At 36.3% G+C, this 14,721-nt stretch overlaps 1 protein-coding gene across 1 annotated transcript in view; it reads left to right on the top strand.

Annotated features, from left to right (window-relative positions):
• Window positions 1-2,499: 2,499 nt before the first annotated feature.
• Window positions 2,500-14,721, top strand: part of LOC106470017 (potassium voltage-gated channel subfamily H member 6-like) — a gene marked incomplete at its 5' end in the record, with an annotated part of 57,940 nt that continues 45,718 nt past the window's right edge. Inside the window, one exon of the mRNA XM_022398565.1 lies at window positions 2,500-2,747. Coding sequence (XP_022254273.1) covers window positions 2,500-2,747 — 248 coding nt within the window. The remainder of the gene's footprint in view (window positions 2,748-14,721) is intronic.

The raw sequence follows: 14,721 nt of genomic DNA, 5'->3' as shown, positions 1-14,721 counted from the left end.
CTTTTTGGTAATATTCAAAGTTCAGCGACACATTTCTCGAGAAGACGTGACGTGTTTTTTTTTGTAGTATTATTCAAAGTTCAATAAGACATTTCCCGAGAAGACATGTAACTTTTGATAGTATTCAGAGTTCAGTGACATTCCTTGATAAGAAGTGTTTGATTCTTTGATAGTATTCAGAGTTCAGTGACATTCCTTGATAAGAAGTGTTTGATTCTTTGTTAGTATTTAGAGTTCAGTGACATTCCTTGATAAGAAGTGTTTGATTCTTTGATAATATTCGGAATGTCACTGAACTCTAAAGAATCAAACACTTCTTATCAAGGAATGTCACTGAACTCTGAATACTATCAAAGAATCAAACACTTCTTATCAAGATAGTATTCAGAGTTCAGTGACATTCCTTGATAAGAAGTGTTTGATTCTTTGATAGTATTCAGAGTTCAGTGACATTCCTTGATAAGAAGTGTTTGATTCTTTGAATACTATCGGAATGTCACTGAACTCTTTGATAAGAAGTGTTTGATTCTTTGATAGTATTCCCTGTTCACTGTCTACATTTACTTGGAAGAAGATATTTAGCCTTTGATTAGTATTAAAACTTCACTGACATTTAAGGTTAACGGTGATAAGACCACCTGATGTAGGTAGGTCTTTGACCCTATATAAAGTGTATTGACATACACCCTAGCAAGCTTAGTTGATCTATCTGCTAAACTGGACAATAAATCTAACTTACAACCAGAATAAGTAAGCAAACTAGAGTGTTGTGCTGTTAGATAAACTCTTATAATCTTATTAACTTACACGATTATCGCTTTGTATAGAAAGGGAAGATCAAACAGAAACTAACACTTATTCAATTGCAATACTAGATAATTAGATAGCTAATCCAGTTAAAGCATTGGATAGTAAGTCGAGCTCTAAAGATAACTTTATAACAGCTATAAAAAAAATGGACAGTAAGGCCAGCTTCAGTAACGAGATTAACTAATCCAATAAACACACTAAACTTTTAAGTTTACTCCTAACATCTTTAACTAATCCAGCTACAATAATGAACAGTAAGATTAGCCCTAATAACAAGCTTAACTAATACAGCTATAATACTGGACAGTAAGGTTTACTCTAACAACAAGCTTAACTAATTCACCTGCAATATTGGACAGTAAGGCCAGCTTCAGCAACGAGATTAAGTAATCCAATAAACACACTAAACTTTTAAGTTTAGTCCTAACATCTTTAACTAATCCAGCTACAATAATGAACAGTAAGATTAGCCCTAATAACAAGCTTAACTAATACAGCTATAATACTGGACAGTAAGGTTTACTCTAACAACAAGCTTAACTAATCCACCTGCAATATTGGACAGTAAGATCAGCCCTAATAACAAGCTTAACTAATCCAGCAACAATAGTGGACAGTAAAATTTGCTCCAACAACAAGTTTGACTAATCCAGCTACAATATTGGACAGTAAGACAAATTTTATAACTAACATACTCGACGACAAGGCCTAACATACTACAACTATTAACCTCCGTGACAGTAAGGCCAATCTTTCCCTCTATAAGCTTCGTGATGATGAAAGTAATCTTGCACACTTGCCGCTATAATTAACTTCCTTATCAATAAGGCCAGTTTTACCCATGTAATTAACCTCAACGAAAATAAGGTCTTATAACGAGTATAATGGATCATTATGACATTTCAGTAATGTTCAGTAAAAAGTTTATCACTGCACGTGTACAATGGTAGCCCGCCCAGATGATGGATTAAAGGAGGGGGGGGGGTCTGGTAAAACCGTTTAGTTTATACTTTTTTTTGGCGGAATTAGGTGAAAGTTTTAAGTAAATTTAAGTCACTAAACGCTTCAAAACTGTACGAGTAACATTAGTATTTTTTTTTATTTCTTAATAATCTTTGATATAAAATAATTCATGTGCAATGAGCAATGTTAAAACCCATTATTTTCTTCTTGGGAACGGATAGTCTTTACCATTCTAACCAATTGTGACTAAAAAGCAGTTTGGAAGTACTTTTAACTTTCGCAAGTTCGCGAACATAAGGCTAATTCGTGTCTGTTCGTTTCGTTTATGGCAAAGCCACTGGAGCTATTTGCCACTGTCCTTACTTTTCAACTGCCGACCAGAGGGAAAGAACAGGCCCGCATCGCCCACCGCCAACTCTTAGTCTGATCGATCATAAATTACAATGTCCCCAGGAATGAAAGAGCGAGCGTGTTTTTGCGCTGGGTTGCGGTCCCGCGACCCGCAGATCGTTAGTCGTGTGCTCTAATCAACAGGCGATACTAGTTCTGTTCGTCAACGCCGACAAGCGAAATTTCAGGGTCCGATACTACACTTAGAAAAGTTATTTGCTACAAAATAAGGTAAAAGAGATTCCTTGCAATCCATATAACTAATCTACTTCCTCCAATTATCAAACGTAACTTTTGTGATACCAAAGTTGTCATATTTAAATTCCGATTCACTAGACACGCTGAAATTTTATTTTACAGCTACAGCTAACAACCTGATTAAGCCTCTTCCGAACGCCTCCTCAGACTCAGACCTGTCTAGGTACCGGTCACAGCATCAGCGTGCTCGGTCACCCTCTCTGAGTAACATGATTTCTGAGAATAACGCCAAACAAAAAGAAAACAGCCACTCTTCGACAACGTCCAAGTTCCTGAAAGAGATGCAGGCCCACAGTAAACATCATGTTGGAGAAAAAGTAGCGCAGGTAAGGTTATCCCTCCGTATAAGTAATGTTATCCCTCCGTATATTTTTATCTAGTTTGGGATACAGTTCCCTGTTTTCAAAAGACAGAAGCGTAATTCACTGTGTAAGCCTTTGTACATAATGCATAAACTAGTCCTCATTATTAACGTGAAGTATGCTAAATAACTCATTATTAGCGTGTTGTGCGTAGTATACGTATGAAAACTAACCCATTAATAGCGTGATGTACGTGATGTATGAAAGCTAACCATTATTAGCGTTTTGTACATAATTTATGAAACTAACCCTTATTATTAGCGTGTTGTACATTATGTATGAAACTAACCCTTATTATTAGCCTGTTATACGTAACGTATGAAAACTAACCCTTATTATCTACATGATGTACATAATATATGGAAACTAACCCATTATTAGCTTGTTGTACGTAGTGTATGAAACTAACCCTTATTATTAGCTTGTTGTACGTAGTGTATGAAACTAACCCTTATTATTAGCTTGTTGTACGTAGTGTATGAAACTAACCCTTATTATTAGCGTGTTGTACATTATGTATGAAACTAACCCTTATTATTAGCCTGTTATACGTAACGTATGAAAACTAACCCTTATTTTTAGCATGATGTATGAAAACTAACCCTTATTATCTACATGATGTACATAATATATGGTAACTAACCCATTATTAGCTTGTTGTACGTAATGTATGAAACTAACCCTTATTATTAGCATGATGTACGTAATGTATGAAAATTAACCATTATTAGCGTGTTGTACGTAATGTATGAAACTAACCCTTATTATTAACGTGATGTATGAAAATTAACCATTATTAGCGTCTTGTACGTAATGTATGAAACTAACCCTTATTATTAACGTGATGTATGAAAATTAACCCTTATCATTAGCGTGTTGTGCGTAGTGTATGAAACTAACCTTTATTATTAGCGTGATCTACGTAATGTGTGAAAATTAACCATTATTAGCGTGTTGTATGTAATGTATGAAAACTAACCCTTATTATTAGCGTGATGTACGTAATGTATGAGAACTAAGCCTTATTATTAACGTGATGTATGAAGATTAACCCTTATTATTAACGTGTTGTACGTGATGTATAAAACTCACCCATTGTTAACGTGTTATACATAAATGTGTGAAACTAACCCACAGCGTGTTGTAAATAGTATATGAAAGCTAAGCCTAACTATCAGCGTGTTTACGTTAGCTCCTATTGAAAAGAAGGTTTGGATAATGCTTTTGTTTTACATTAAGTATTTCTTTTGACTGCGAAAACAATTTTTTTTTTTAAAAAAGCCGTCATTGATCTTCTGTAGCCCAGAGTTACAGTTGGCCTAACGTTAATTGCGTCCGTTTTAATATTTTCATAATAGTTTTTTTCTGGATAAGTCATTTTCAAAGTTAAGAGTAATTGTTGTTGTTGTTGTTGCAATGCCTTCTTCTCTTTTGTCTGTTAAACTTGTATTACTCAGATACATAGTTAATATTGTTCTCTTTCAAACGTTCGATATTTTTGTTATAAATAGTCTATGTTTGTGAGAAATGTTTACACTTTTCTCTAGAAATAAGAACGATATTTTTAAGATATTAAAATGTTAATTTTTTTTCATTTACTTTCATCGATAAAATATCTAAGCTACAGTATCGAGTGCAGGTTCGAGTTGTTGCAGTGGTTGAGAAGTGTTTACACGTGCAGGTGTGAGTTGTTGCAGTGGTTGAGAAGTGTTTACACGTGCAGGTGTGAGTTGTTGCAGTGGTTGAGAAGTGTTTACACGTGCAGGTGTGAGTTGTTGCAGTGGTAAAAGTGAGACTGTTTTTTTTTCTTGAATCAAACCCTGTAGAAAGAAATTAGCATGTTTTATTCAGTCTTGTGTAAATCTGTTTACAGAAAACCAAAGTAACATCTTGTACTTGAACTAAAAGTAAGATATCGATCATGGAATCCTTCCCAGTTTGGAGGGTCGAAGACTCTGGCTCTTCATTCTTCTCTGTTCCTCTATTTACTAATTAAAACTTCTTTTTCTAATGCCCTCAAGCTAAGTGAGTCTCTACCTCCCTCTCGCTCCTCTTCCTTCGGTTGTATTTTCAGAACCTCTGCCAATCTTCCCTCGGATCTAAGTATATGGCTAAAGAAAACGGACCTAAACACTTGTCAAAACCTTCAGAATCACATGAGACCAGAGTAATGTGTACTTGTAAAAATGTTTGTAGTATTCTTTCTTAATTTTTGTATTTATATTTTTACTTTCTCCTTCTTCTTTAAGAACATATGTAATTAATTGCATTTTTTTTTTCAAAACGAGAATCACGTTTCTTCTTCACTGGTATAAAAACAAAATAATAAAATGACATTGAAATTGACCTTTTAACCTATTTTCTAGTGGTTATAGTCGATAAAACTTTGTTGTACGTATAACATTAATATCTAATCTATAGTAAGACAAGTTCATATTATATCAGTATTTATTTTTAATTGATTTATACATTCTTTGTTGATTAGCAGCCTTAAACGTTACTCCATCTATAGGCTTTGATCTCAAGCGTTCTCGATAGGTGGCGCTTCTAAATACTACCCAAATAACTGGATTTTTAATTTGAATTAATTAACACATTATTCTTGACCCATCAGATATATTTATTTCTTGCAGATTTGTGCTTAACAACAAACAAAACAAAAAATCGTTTATATTTGATATTGTTTCCAACTTTTTTAGAAACAACAATAACAAACGTCTCCTCACAACCATTTAGGCTTAGATATTATCTAAGGTTTGTAGCATAAACACCCCGTTTGTTGATAATGCTTGGAGACGGCTTGAATGGGTAATGAAGAAAAAATTTAATATAAGTTTAACGTAACAGCAAATGTACAACGTTTAGACAAGGTTTTGTCATCATTAGATACAAGTAGTTTACACTGACACGGACATATATATATACAGTATGGAACAAAGAGGTCACATGACCGTATACTGTTGCAAGACTTAGAAGAGATATCTTGTATATATCTGTAGGATATCTGTGTGTATATATATACAGTGTAAACTTCTTGTACCTGATGGTGATAATACCGTGTCAAAACGTTGTACATTTGCTGTTATGTTAAACTTATATTAAATTTTTCTTCATTACCCATTCAAGCCGTCTCCAAACATTATTAGTATCAAAGTAGGTTCCTCGTCATCGAATTTGACCCCATTTGTTAGTAATTTATTGGTTTGTTCGTCGTATGCTGTTGGATCGACGTTTAGGTTTAGTGCGTTATGCCAAAGGTACTGTACAAAGTATTATGAAATCCTGACTGAATGTATGACTTTTAGACTTCACTAGAAACATAGATTTGTTAGTAGTACTGGTATACAAATCGCGTGACTCATAATACAACTAATGTAAGTTTATAAAAATCCTCAGAATATAGTAAATGGCCAGTATCGTACGTGACCCGCCATGGCCAAATGGTCAGTATCGTACGTGGCCCGGCATGGCCAGGTGGTTAGGGCGCTCGACTCGCAATCTGCGGGTCGCGGGTTCGAATCTCCGTCACACCAAACATGCTCGCCCTTTCAGCCGTAGGGGCGCTATAATGTGACGGTCAATCCCACTATTCGTTGGTAAAAGAGTAGCCCAAGAGTTGGCGGTGGGTGGTAATGACTAGCTGCCTTCCCTCTAGTCTTACACTGCTAAACTAGGGACGGCTAGCGCAGATAGCCATCGTGTAGCTTTGCGCGAAATTCATAACAAACAAACAGTATCGTACGTCTCTAGGTGCTGAATGTTCACAATCACGATTAACAAAAGACAAAGTAAACGTTCAGCGATCCAGTAATTAGCACGAAAAACAACTCCAATAAACACGTTTTTATCGGATCTATTGAGCACTGATAAGTAGTTCAAGATCATTATTTAAAAACATTTTATGTACTAGATGTACTTCTGCAGGGTTCCCGAAAGTGTTCTGTTTCAAGAATAAAATAAAACCCAAATCAAGAGTAACAACTATTTTTATTTCTTGCTTTTGAAGTTCTTATGTCTTGCTGTGTTGTAACCTAAAGAGTTCGTAATTATTCTCGTGATTCATGGACGTATTACTGACGTCACGACAGTACAAATTGCAACGTTAAGCGTCCCTTATGTTACGTCATTTTAGTGTCTACTGACTGACTGACAGACAACACACTACTGTATAGTGGTGCGAGTGGTTAAAGAAAAGTGACCCCCACCAGGGGAAAATAGCTTCTTGCCGTTGACGATAGTAGTTCGCCAAATATTTGACAGTTGTTTTCTAGACCTACTTTTAACACACTTCTACACTCGACTTATATTTATTTACAGTGAGGAACTTGAAATACCTTAATTATAAATATATATACATATATTTGTACGTAAGACTTAATATGTCTTAATTATACTTATTTCTTAATTTCAGAACATCTGAACTTTGAAACACTATAAATCTGTTTACTTTACAAGAAACTTCACACAGTTTGACTGTTCCTCTTTCGCGCCAGACTTCAATTATCTTATCACTGTAGTACTTTTTTTTTGAGATATAACTTGATTTGTCTTAGTTGTATATATTCTCTGCACCAAATTTGAAATGCTTAAGTTAAATGTATTTATTTTGTGCGTGAAATTACTTATAAAACTACGCAAATCTATGTAAACATCGGTTTCAAAAGATGTCTGTTTATTAAAGCAATGCTGTTTGAAGTGATTCGAAATTCTAAGTACAGTCGATGCGTGTAATAAACAGGTGGGTGTAAACGTGTACGGTGCAGTAATTTATCGATTAACTGCTAAGAACAGCATGTTAATTATACTTGTGTAACAAGAAACTTAATTAATTATTTTACTAAGCGAACCGTATTGCTGACTACTAAGTTAGATTCCAGGCCAGGTGGTTAGGGCGCTCGACTCGTAATCTGAGGGTCGCGGGTTCGAATCCCCGTCACACCAAACATGCCAACCTCCGCCTTTGCCTGGTCCCAAGTCCAGGATGAGAAAAGGGGAGGGTTGGGCGCGGGGCTAGCAACTCCGCCCCGTAAAAACCAACCTGCTACAAGTAACTGCAACAACACTTTCCGTTGGCGAGGTGTTGTTGCGGCCCTATGCTCCACTGGGAGTTTACAAGAATAAAAACAAAAAAAACTTAGATTTCAAGGTTTGGGTTCTGGAGGATTGCATTTGTTAGGAGTATGCTAATGACTTGGTGCCTGTCGAGGAAGTACGAAGTTTCGGCCCTCTACAGGATTAGCAGCTAGGCAACCTTTGAAGACATGATGCCCAGTAACAGCTTGTTGTCTGGGCCTCCTTACACTGGTCCTCAGCCCTCCAGGTAGCCTTCTACTTCTTCTGTAAGGATGTGATGCAAGATGTTGTAATAGTGAATTGCCTAAACCTCTGTCCAATATGTTATCAGGTCTACTGAGTGGATAGAGAACAAGATGAAATATATGTGGTTCTCTACAGTAACAGAAAATTCTTAGTAATAAAGAATAGGTGTCGCTGATGTTTGGGTCTCAAGTCAGACTTTTGTGTTATTTTTTGCCATTTATGATAGAAAATCAAGTTTCAAGGATACACATACTTCTATGGTTGTCCCTATGAGACCTAGAAAAGTACCAGCTCCTTTCTGAATTCCTTATAGTCTGACTTAGGCTAAGTGACCATCATTAATATCTCTTTATGTTGTGGATCTTTGGGCCTGTGGCGGTTTGAGACATGTTGCCCCTCGAGCTGGCAATAGGCTGCTGCTGCACCCGGGAGTTAGTAAGTAATATGTTGGAGTATAGCTAATAGAATACGAATTTTCCTTGATCTTATCCCAATCAGAAAAGGTATAGACCAATCTCGGTTTCCAGAGTTAGTAAGTAATATGTTGGAGTATAGCTAATAGAATACGAATTTTCCTTGATCTTATCCCAATCAGAAAAGGTATAGACTGATCTCGGTTTCCAGAGTTAGTAAGTAATATGTTGGAGTATAGCTAATAGAATACGAATTTTCCTTGATCTTATCCCAATCAGAAAAGGTATAGACCGATCTCGGTTTCCAGAGTTAGTAAGTAATATGTTGGAGTATAGCTAATAGAATACGAATTTTCCTTGATCTTATCCCAATCAGAAAAGGTATAGACCGATCTCGGTTTCCAGAGATACTCTAGCAGATTCTGTTAACTAATACCACTGTTGCCCCTCGAGCTGGCAATAGGCTGCTGCTGTACCCGGGAGTTAGTAAGTAATATGTTGGAGTATAGCTAATAGAATACGAATTTTCCTTGATCTTATCCCAATCAGAAAAGGTATAGACCAATCTCGGTTTCCAGAGATACTCTAGCAGATTCTATTAACTAATACCACTCTTTAATAACAATCAGAGGTACGAGAGAAAACTCAATCATGCTTGGAGTAGACAGGTTAGTCTTCTAATTAATCCATCATTGTAAGATTGTTATCACAATTTGAACCAGAAACTGGCAGTTTATGGGGTTTTCTGCCAATGAAAGAATAGCAACGAAAACAAGAGGGGAAAGTTTGAGCTAATTGACTAGGATAAAAACGACCTGAAGTTAATTTGTCTTCACCAATTTTCAAACCAGTCAAAGGAATTCATTTTGTCGAGAAGTCTTTTTTGTATTTGTCTTCACCAATTCCAGAAGGATCGATAAGCCAGTTGTAAGCTGAGGAGATTGAAATGGTAAGGAATATGCAAAATTGAACACCATGATATAAAAACTGCACTGGAATAGATGTCCTCCTACTTAGTGGAACAATCTGTTGGGTGAGGTTAATTTAAACACGACCTTTTGCACTCAGTTGCTGTTTGATCTAAAATTACTGAATAATAATAATACGAAAAGGTTTCTATAAAAGATAGTCCTAACGAGATTATTGACTTTCAATGCTATAAGAACGTGGGAAAGACTTTTTAAAAGTTTGTGTTCTTAGCAGATACTGAGTTTTAATATTGTTTTCTAACACTAGATGACTCTTTTCCCCTTCAGTGGCACGGCAACATGTCTGTGGACTTACAATGCTAGAAATCGGATTTGGAGAAACACGTGGTGGGCAGAGCACAGATAGCTCCTTGTGTAGTAGCTTTATGCTTAACTACAAACTAACACTAACACTAGATCACAGAAGATACAGATCATAATAGTTAGGCCCGGCATGGCCAGGTGGTCAGGGTGCTCGACTCGCAATATGAGGGTCGCGAGTTCGAATCCCGGTCACACCAAAGATGCGCGCTCGTGAGGGCGTTATTATGTGACGGTCGTTGCTATAAGAGAAGCCCAAGAGTTGGCGGTGGGTGGTGATGACTAGCTGCCTTCCCTCTAGTCTTACACTACTAAATTAGGGACGGCTAGCGCAGATAGCTCTCGTGTAGCTTTGCGCGAAATTAAAAAAACAAACAAACAATATAATTATTTTAGAAGGTTTTTTTTTCTCGATTTTTTTAAAGTTCATACAAACGTTGGGTTTGTGAGAGACTTCAGTCATTTCCTTTTTCACTTAATTCTGTAAGAACAGAAGTTGTTCTTTCCCCAAGTCAGTGAAGTGAGCTTGACTAACAAGAGTTCTCTAATTAATTGGACTTTCTTTTCATTCATCAACGTAACCATGTTTCTTAGTCTTGTTTGTATGACTCCAGGAAGTAATCAAAATTAACCGCATAGACGAGAAAGATACAGAAATAGTTTACAAAATTGCCAAGTTTTATAAATTTTATTTTTATTTCGGGAAGATGACGTTAGGAGCCGGCGCTCTTCTTCAGATCGTGTAGCGTAGAACAAAGTGTTCTTTAATTTCTCTATGAACCCGTAGGCGACTGATGAATTAAAACAAATGTAGTATTAAAAGAAGGATAGGTTTAGGGAGGGAGGAACTCAATAATAACATCTTCTGCAGTTTCAAAAGAATGACTGGAGCAAAATCTAACATACAACCTTAGGCATAGAAGTATAGTCCAGTTTAAAACCTTAGGCATAGAAGTAAAGTCCAGTATAAAACCTTAGACATAGAAGTAAAGTCCAGTTTAAAACCTTAGGCATAGAAATAAAGTCCAGTATAAAACCTAGGCATAGAAGTAAAGTCCAGTTTAAAACCTTAGACATAGAAGTATAGTCCAGTTTAAAACCTTAGGCATAAAAGTATAGTCCAGTTTAAAACCTTAGGTATAGAAGTAAAGTCCAGTTTAAAACCTTAGGCATAGAAGTAAAGTCCAGTATAAAACCTTAGGCATAGAAGTAAAGTCCAGTTTAAAACCTTAGCTTTATTATGGTATGGATTGTTTAGTTTAGATCAATATAAGTGATGTTGAAAAGTGTAAAACATTATAGTACAACAAGTACATATCTTATAGCTTCTAGATATAACAGTTTCAAATATATAATTTATGTTTTAACTAGCATCCATCCTGCAGTTTCACAGATATGAAATTATAGTTCTACTAGCTTCAAGCGTGCGCATAATACGACACAATTTCTCTTGTAATGTAGTTCTGTAAGGAGAATTTAATTAATTGAGCACGTACAAAAAATAATAAAGTGAGGAGAATATACCACGTTTTAATTTCATAAACAGCACGTGCCACGTGCTTCGTTATTTCTCAAGATTTACTGTCACATCTTGGTCGTTACTTTTAATTTCCTGGTAACTGTACCACTTTATTTTTTTTCTGCGCTTAATAATTAATCTTTGCGATATTACCTTACGGATTAAATAGAATAAAACTGATCCAAACTGCAGATAGCGTAAGTATTGGATTAAACTATCAGAAAAAAAAACAACAACCACAATTGATTATAAAACATGAATTGATATCCGTTTAACTCAGGATTGTTGACACACAAAAAAATATCTGTTTAAACAAGGATTGTTGACATACAAAAATGATTATTAACTTCAAATAAAACTCTGTCCAGTTGTTTTCGAGTGTGTAAGATATTTAAGATCACAGGAGGTCCTCAAGTTGAACGATATTTTTATATTTTATGTCTTTAATTTTCAATGATTGCTGAGAGCTAAATGACCTTTTTTTTAGTTCCAAACTTGTCGGTTTATTGATAGCGAAGTGTATGTGGGGTAGCTGGGCAATATTTTCTCACGTTATCCGATTTCGTTCATAGTTCTCGAACTTGACAGAATGAAACTGTATGACTGTATTGAGGAAAAATCAGTTTGCTTTTTTTTTTGTTGTGTGTGTGTGGGTGTACCTTTGACATACAGAAGCAGGCCAGTCTTCGTTACTTGAAGTTTCAATTTAGCAGAACATAATGTACGAGTTCTCGGGGGGCGTGGGGCTCGCGTCAACTACACCTGTGCAGCCGCCGGCCTGGGATTGATCTACGTAGATAATAGAAGATCCGCGGACTCTGGGATATCTCGTGAGGTTTCGAAGGTAAGAGTGCTAACTTTGCCTGCTGGGAACACGGTGGTGGAGAAAGCCTAGGAAATTAAAGATGGGGGTTTATTGAACTGGGCTAGTGTGTTTTGTCGGCTGAGATAACGTTTAGAGGTTTTCTACACTTTAAAATTTATTCAGTAGTAAATAACCCTCCGTTAAATTACTAAATTATTCCAGTAATAAAAGAATATTTTTTAAAAATAAAAAGTCAAGAACTAACTATGTCTAATGAAGACGTGGAACGTTTAACGAAGTCGTTTGAAGGTGTAATTAAAAGACGTTTGGTGGATCAGTTTACAAACACCAAGGAATGGGACGGGAAAGGTGAAAATGCGTGTACTTTACAAACCTATGAATCTCCAGACCAAATGTGCCATCCTAAAACACGTGAAACAATTGACCATAGTGCCTTAGGTAAAGTGTGTCCAGTTAATTTACCAGATATGGCAAATATTTTTGAATCGGATGATAAGATTCAAAATGTGTTTCATGATAAACCACAAAGGGATCGTGAAGGAATTTCTTGGGATCGGAAAAATGAAGGTGAAGATGCTGACAGCGATAAAAAGTCTACGAATCAATGCGATTATGATAACAGTGTAGATAAAGTAAGAAAACGATCAGGGGACACTAGTAACATGTTTAGTACAAAGTGTAAGATGACGTCATGTGATGAGAAACTCAGTGTAGAAAGTCATAACCGAAATGATGAAGATATAAAACACTACGAGAAGAATGAAGCTTTAAAGCCAAAAAGTCAAAGTGATGTTTTGGATGAAGAAAGAAGTGGAGAGAGTCACAATCACATTGGTGCAAGCAAAAACCGTGAATGATGATGAACTGAACCTGAATCGTGTGGATGAAAGGATTTCTTGGAGACGGAGGACGAGATCAATATTGGTGGAGGAAGATAAAGATGAGGAGAAAAGGTCACTAAGTAAAGAAGTTTCGATGCCGGTTCTTGACCGCATGACCTCTCAATGGCCGAGAAAAAGCGTGGTCACTCTGAACATGATGGAACAGTTTACTGATAGTTCGAGCTTGAGAGACGAAATGACAACAATGTACCTGCGGAAAGACATTCGTCTTGGAAATATTGTACCTCAGGTGTGTGAATTTTATGCTGCCATCTAGTGAGCGTAATAGTTGAAAACGAGTCGGGTGTATTAGTAGTTATTTTTTTTTTTTTATCTTTCTAGTACGTAGGCATCTGTTTGACAGGTAGAATATATATATATATATATATATAATTTAATTTATTATAATATTTTTAAGTCACTTTGTTTTGTATAACACTTTATTTCTGCCCTGTTTTGGTGTGTTATAAATTAAAAAGTGCCCGTTTTAATATATGACAGGAAGAATAGAACCAGAAACATTCATTCCATTCAATGCATTGTTCATGTTTTTTTGTTTTTTTCCCCCTGGGAAGAAAATTGCTAACTAATTAAACTCGTATATAGAATCTACTTGAAAACGGCGTTATTTTAATTAAGCAAAATGCCCCCACCCTGGTGACTCAGCGGTAAGCTAAGAGGTAGTAACATTAAAATATAGGGTGTCCCAGAAGTCTGGACCCATAGTTGAACAAACACATTTCTAATGTCAGTTGTATATATTTCAGGAAAGAAAATACCCTGGTGGCACAATTTAATAATAAATAAAGAAAGAAAGAATTGTGTATCTTCCCTGTAAGTCCACACTTCTGGGACACCCTGTACGGGTTTGGGGGTTCAGTCATCGCGCCGAGTACAGTACAGGGGAACACTGTGCTGTTTGGTGCTTCAACAACAAACAAACTTAAGTAAAAACAAAACATCGACAAACATTTTTGTAGGGTCACTCCAAGTGATCTCTTTTTTTTGGGGGGGGGGGTATACATCAAAACACCAGGAAAATGTTTCAGTGTTATTGGTTTAAACAAAGAACACCGGATAGCTCGATTGGTTACAGCATTTCATCTCACTCACCATTCAGTACTACTGACATCACAGCAGACCGTATGGGAGTAAATTATGACTTTTCGATCACAGAGAGCACTGAAAGTTTTATGTTCGACCATATCTCGCGTTTGGATTGTATTGATTGGCTCGTCGATTTTTTTTTTTTTTTTTTTTTGCTAAGAAAAATCTGCAAATCGCGACTGCGCAGAAGACTGCTAGTTACACAAAACTAATTCATGAATTACTTAAGGCTACGTTTTTCTTTCGAGGGATTGACTCGATCAAATTACTGAAAGAGTTGAATGTTTTATATAATAAAAGTGGTGTTCTTAAGGTGTCTAAACAGCCCCCCCCTCTTTTTTTTTTTAACTGTTTGTTTGTTTGTTTTAAATTTCGCGCAAAGCTACACGAGGGCTATCTGCGCTAGCCGTCCCTAATTTAGTAGTGTAAGACTAGAGGGAAGGCAGCTAGTCATCACCACCCACCGCCAACTTTTGGGCTACTCTTTTACCAACGAATAGTGGGATTGAACGTCACATTATAACGCCCCCACGGCTGAAAGAGCGACCATATTTAGTGGGATGGGGATTCGAACCCGCGACCCT

This window comes from Limulus polyphemus, unplaced genomic scaffold (genome assembly GCF_000517525.1).
Source record: "Limulus polyphemus unplaced genomic scaffold, Limulus_polyphemus-2.1.2 Scaffold3774, whole genome shotgun sequence".
Lineage (NCBI taxonomy): Eukaryota > Metazoa > Arthropoda > Merostomata > Xiphosura > Limulidae > Limulus > Limulus polyphemus.
This window is presented reverse-complemented; position numbering and strand designations above follow the sequence as displayed.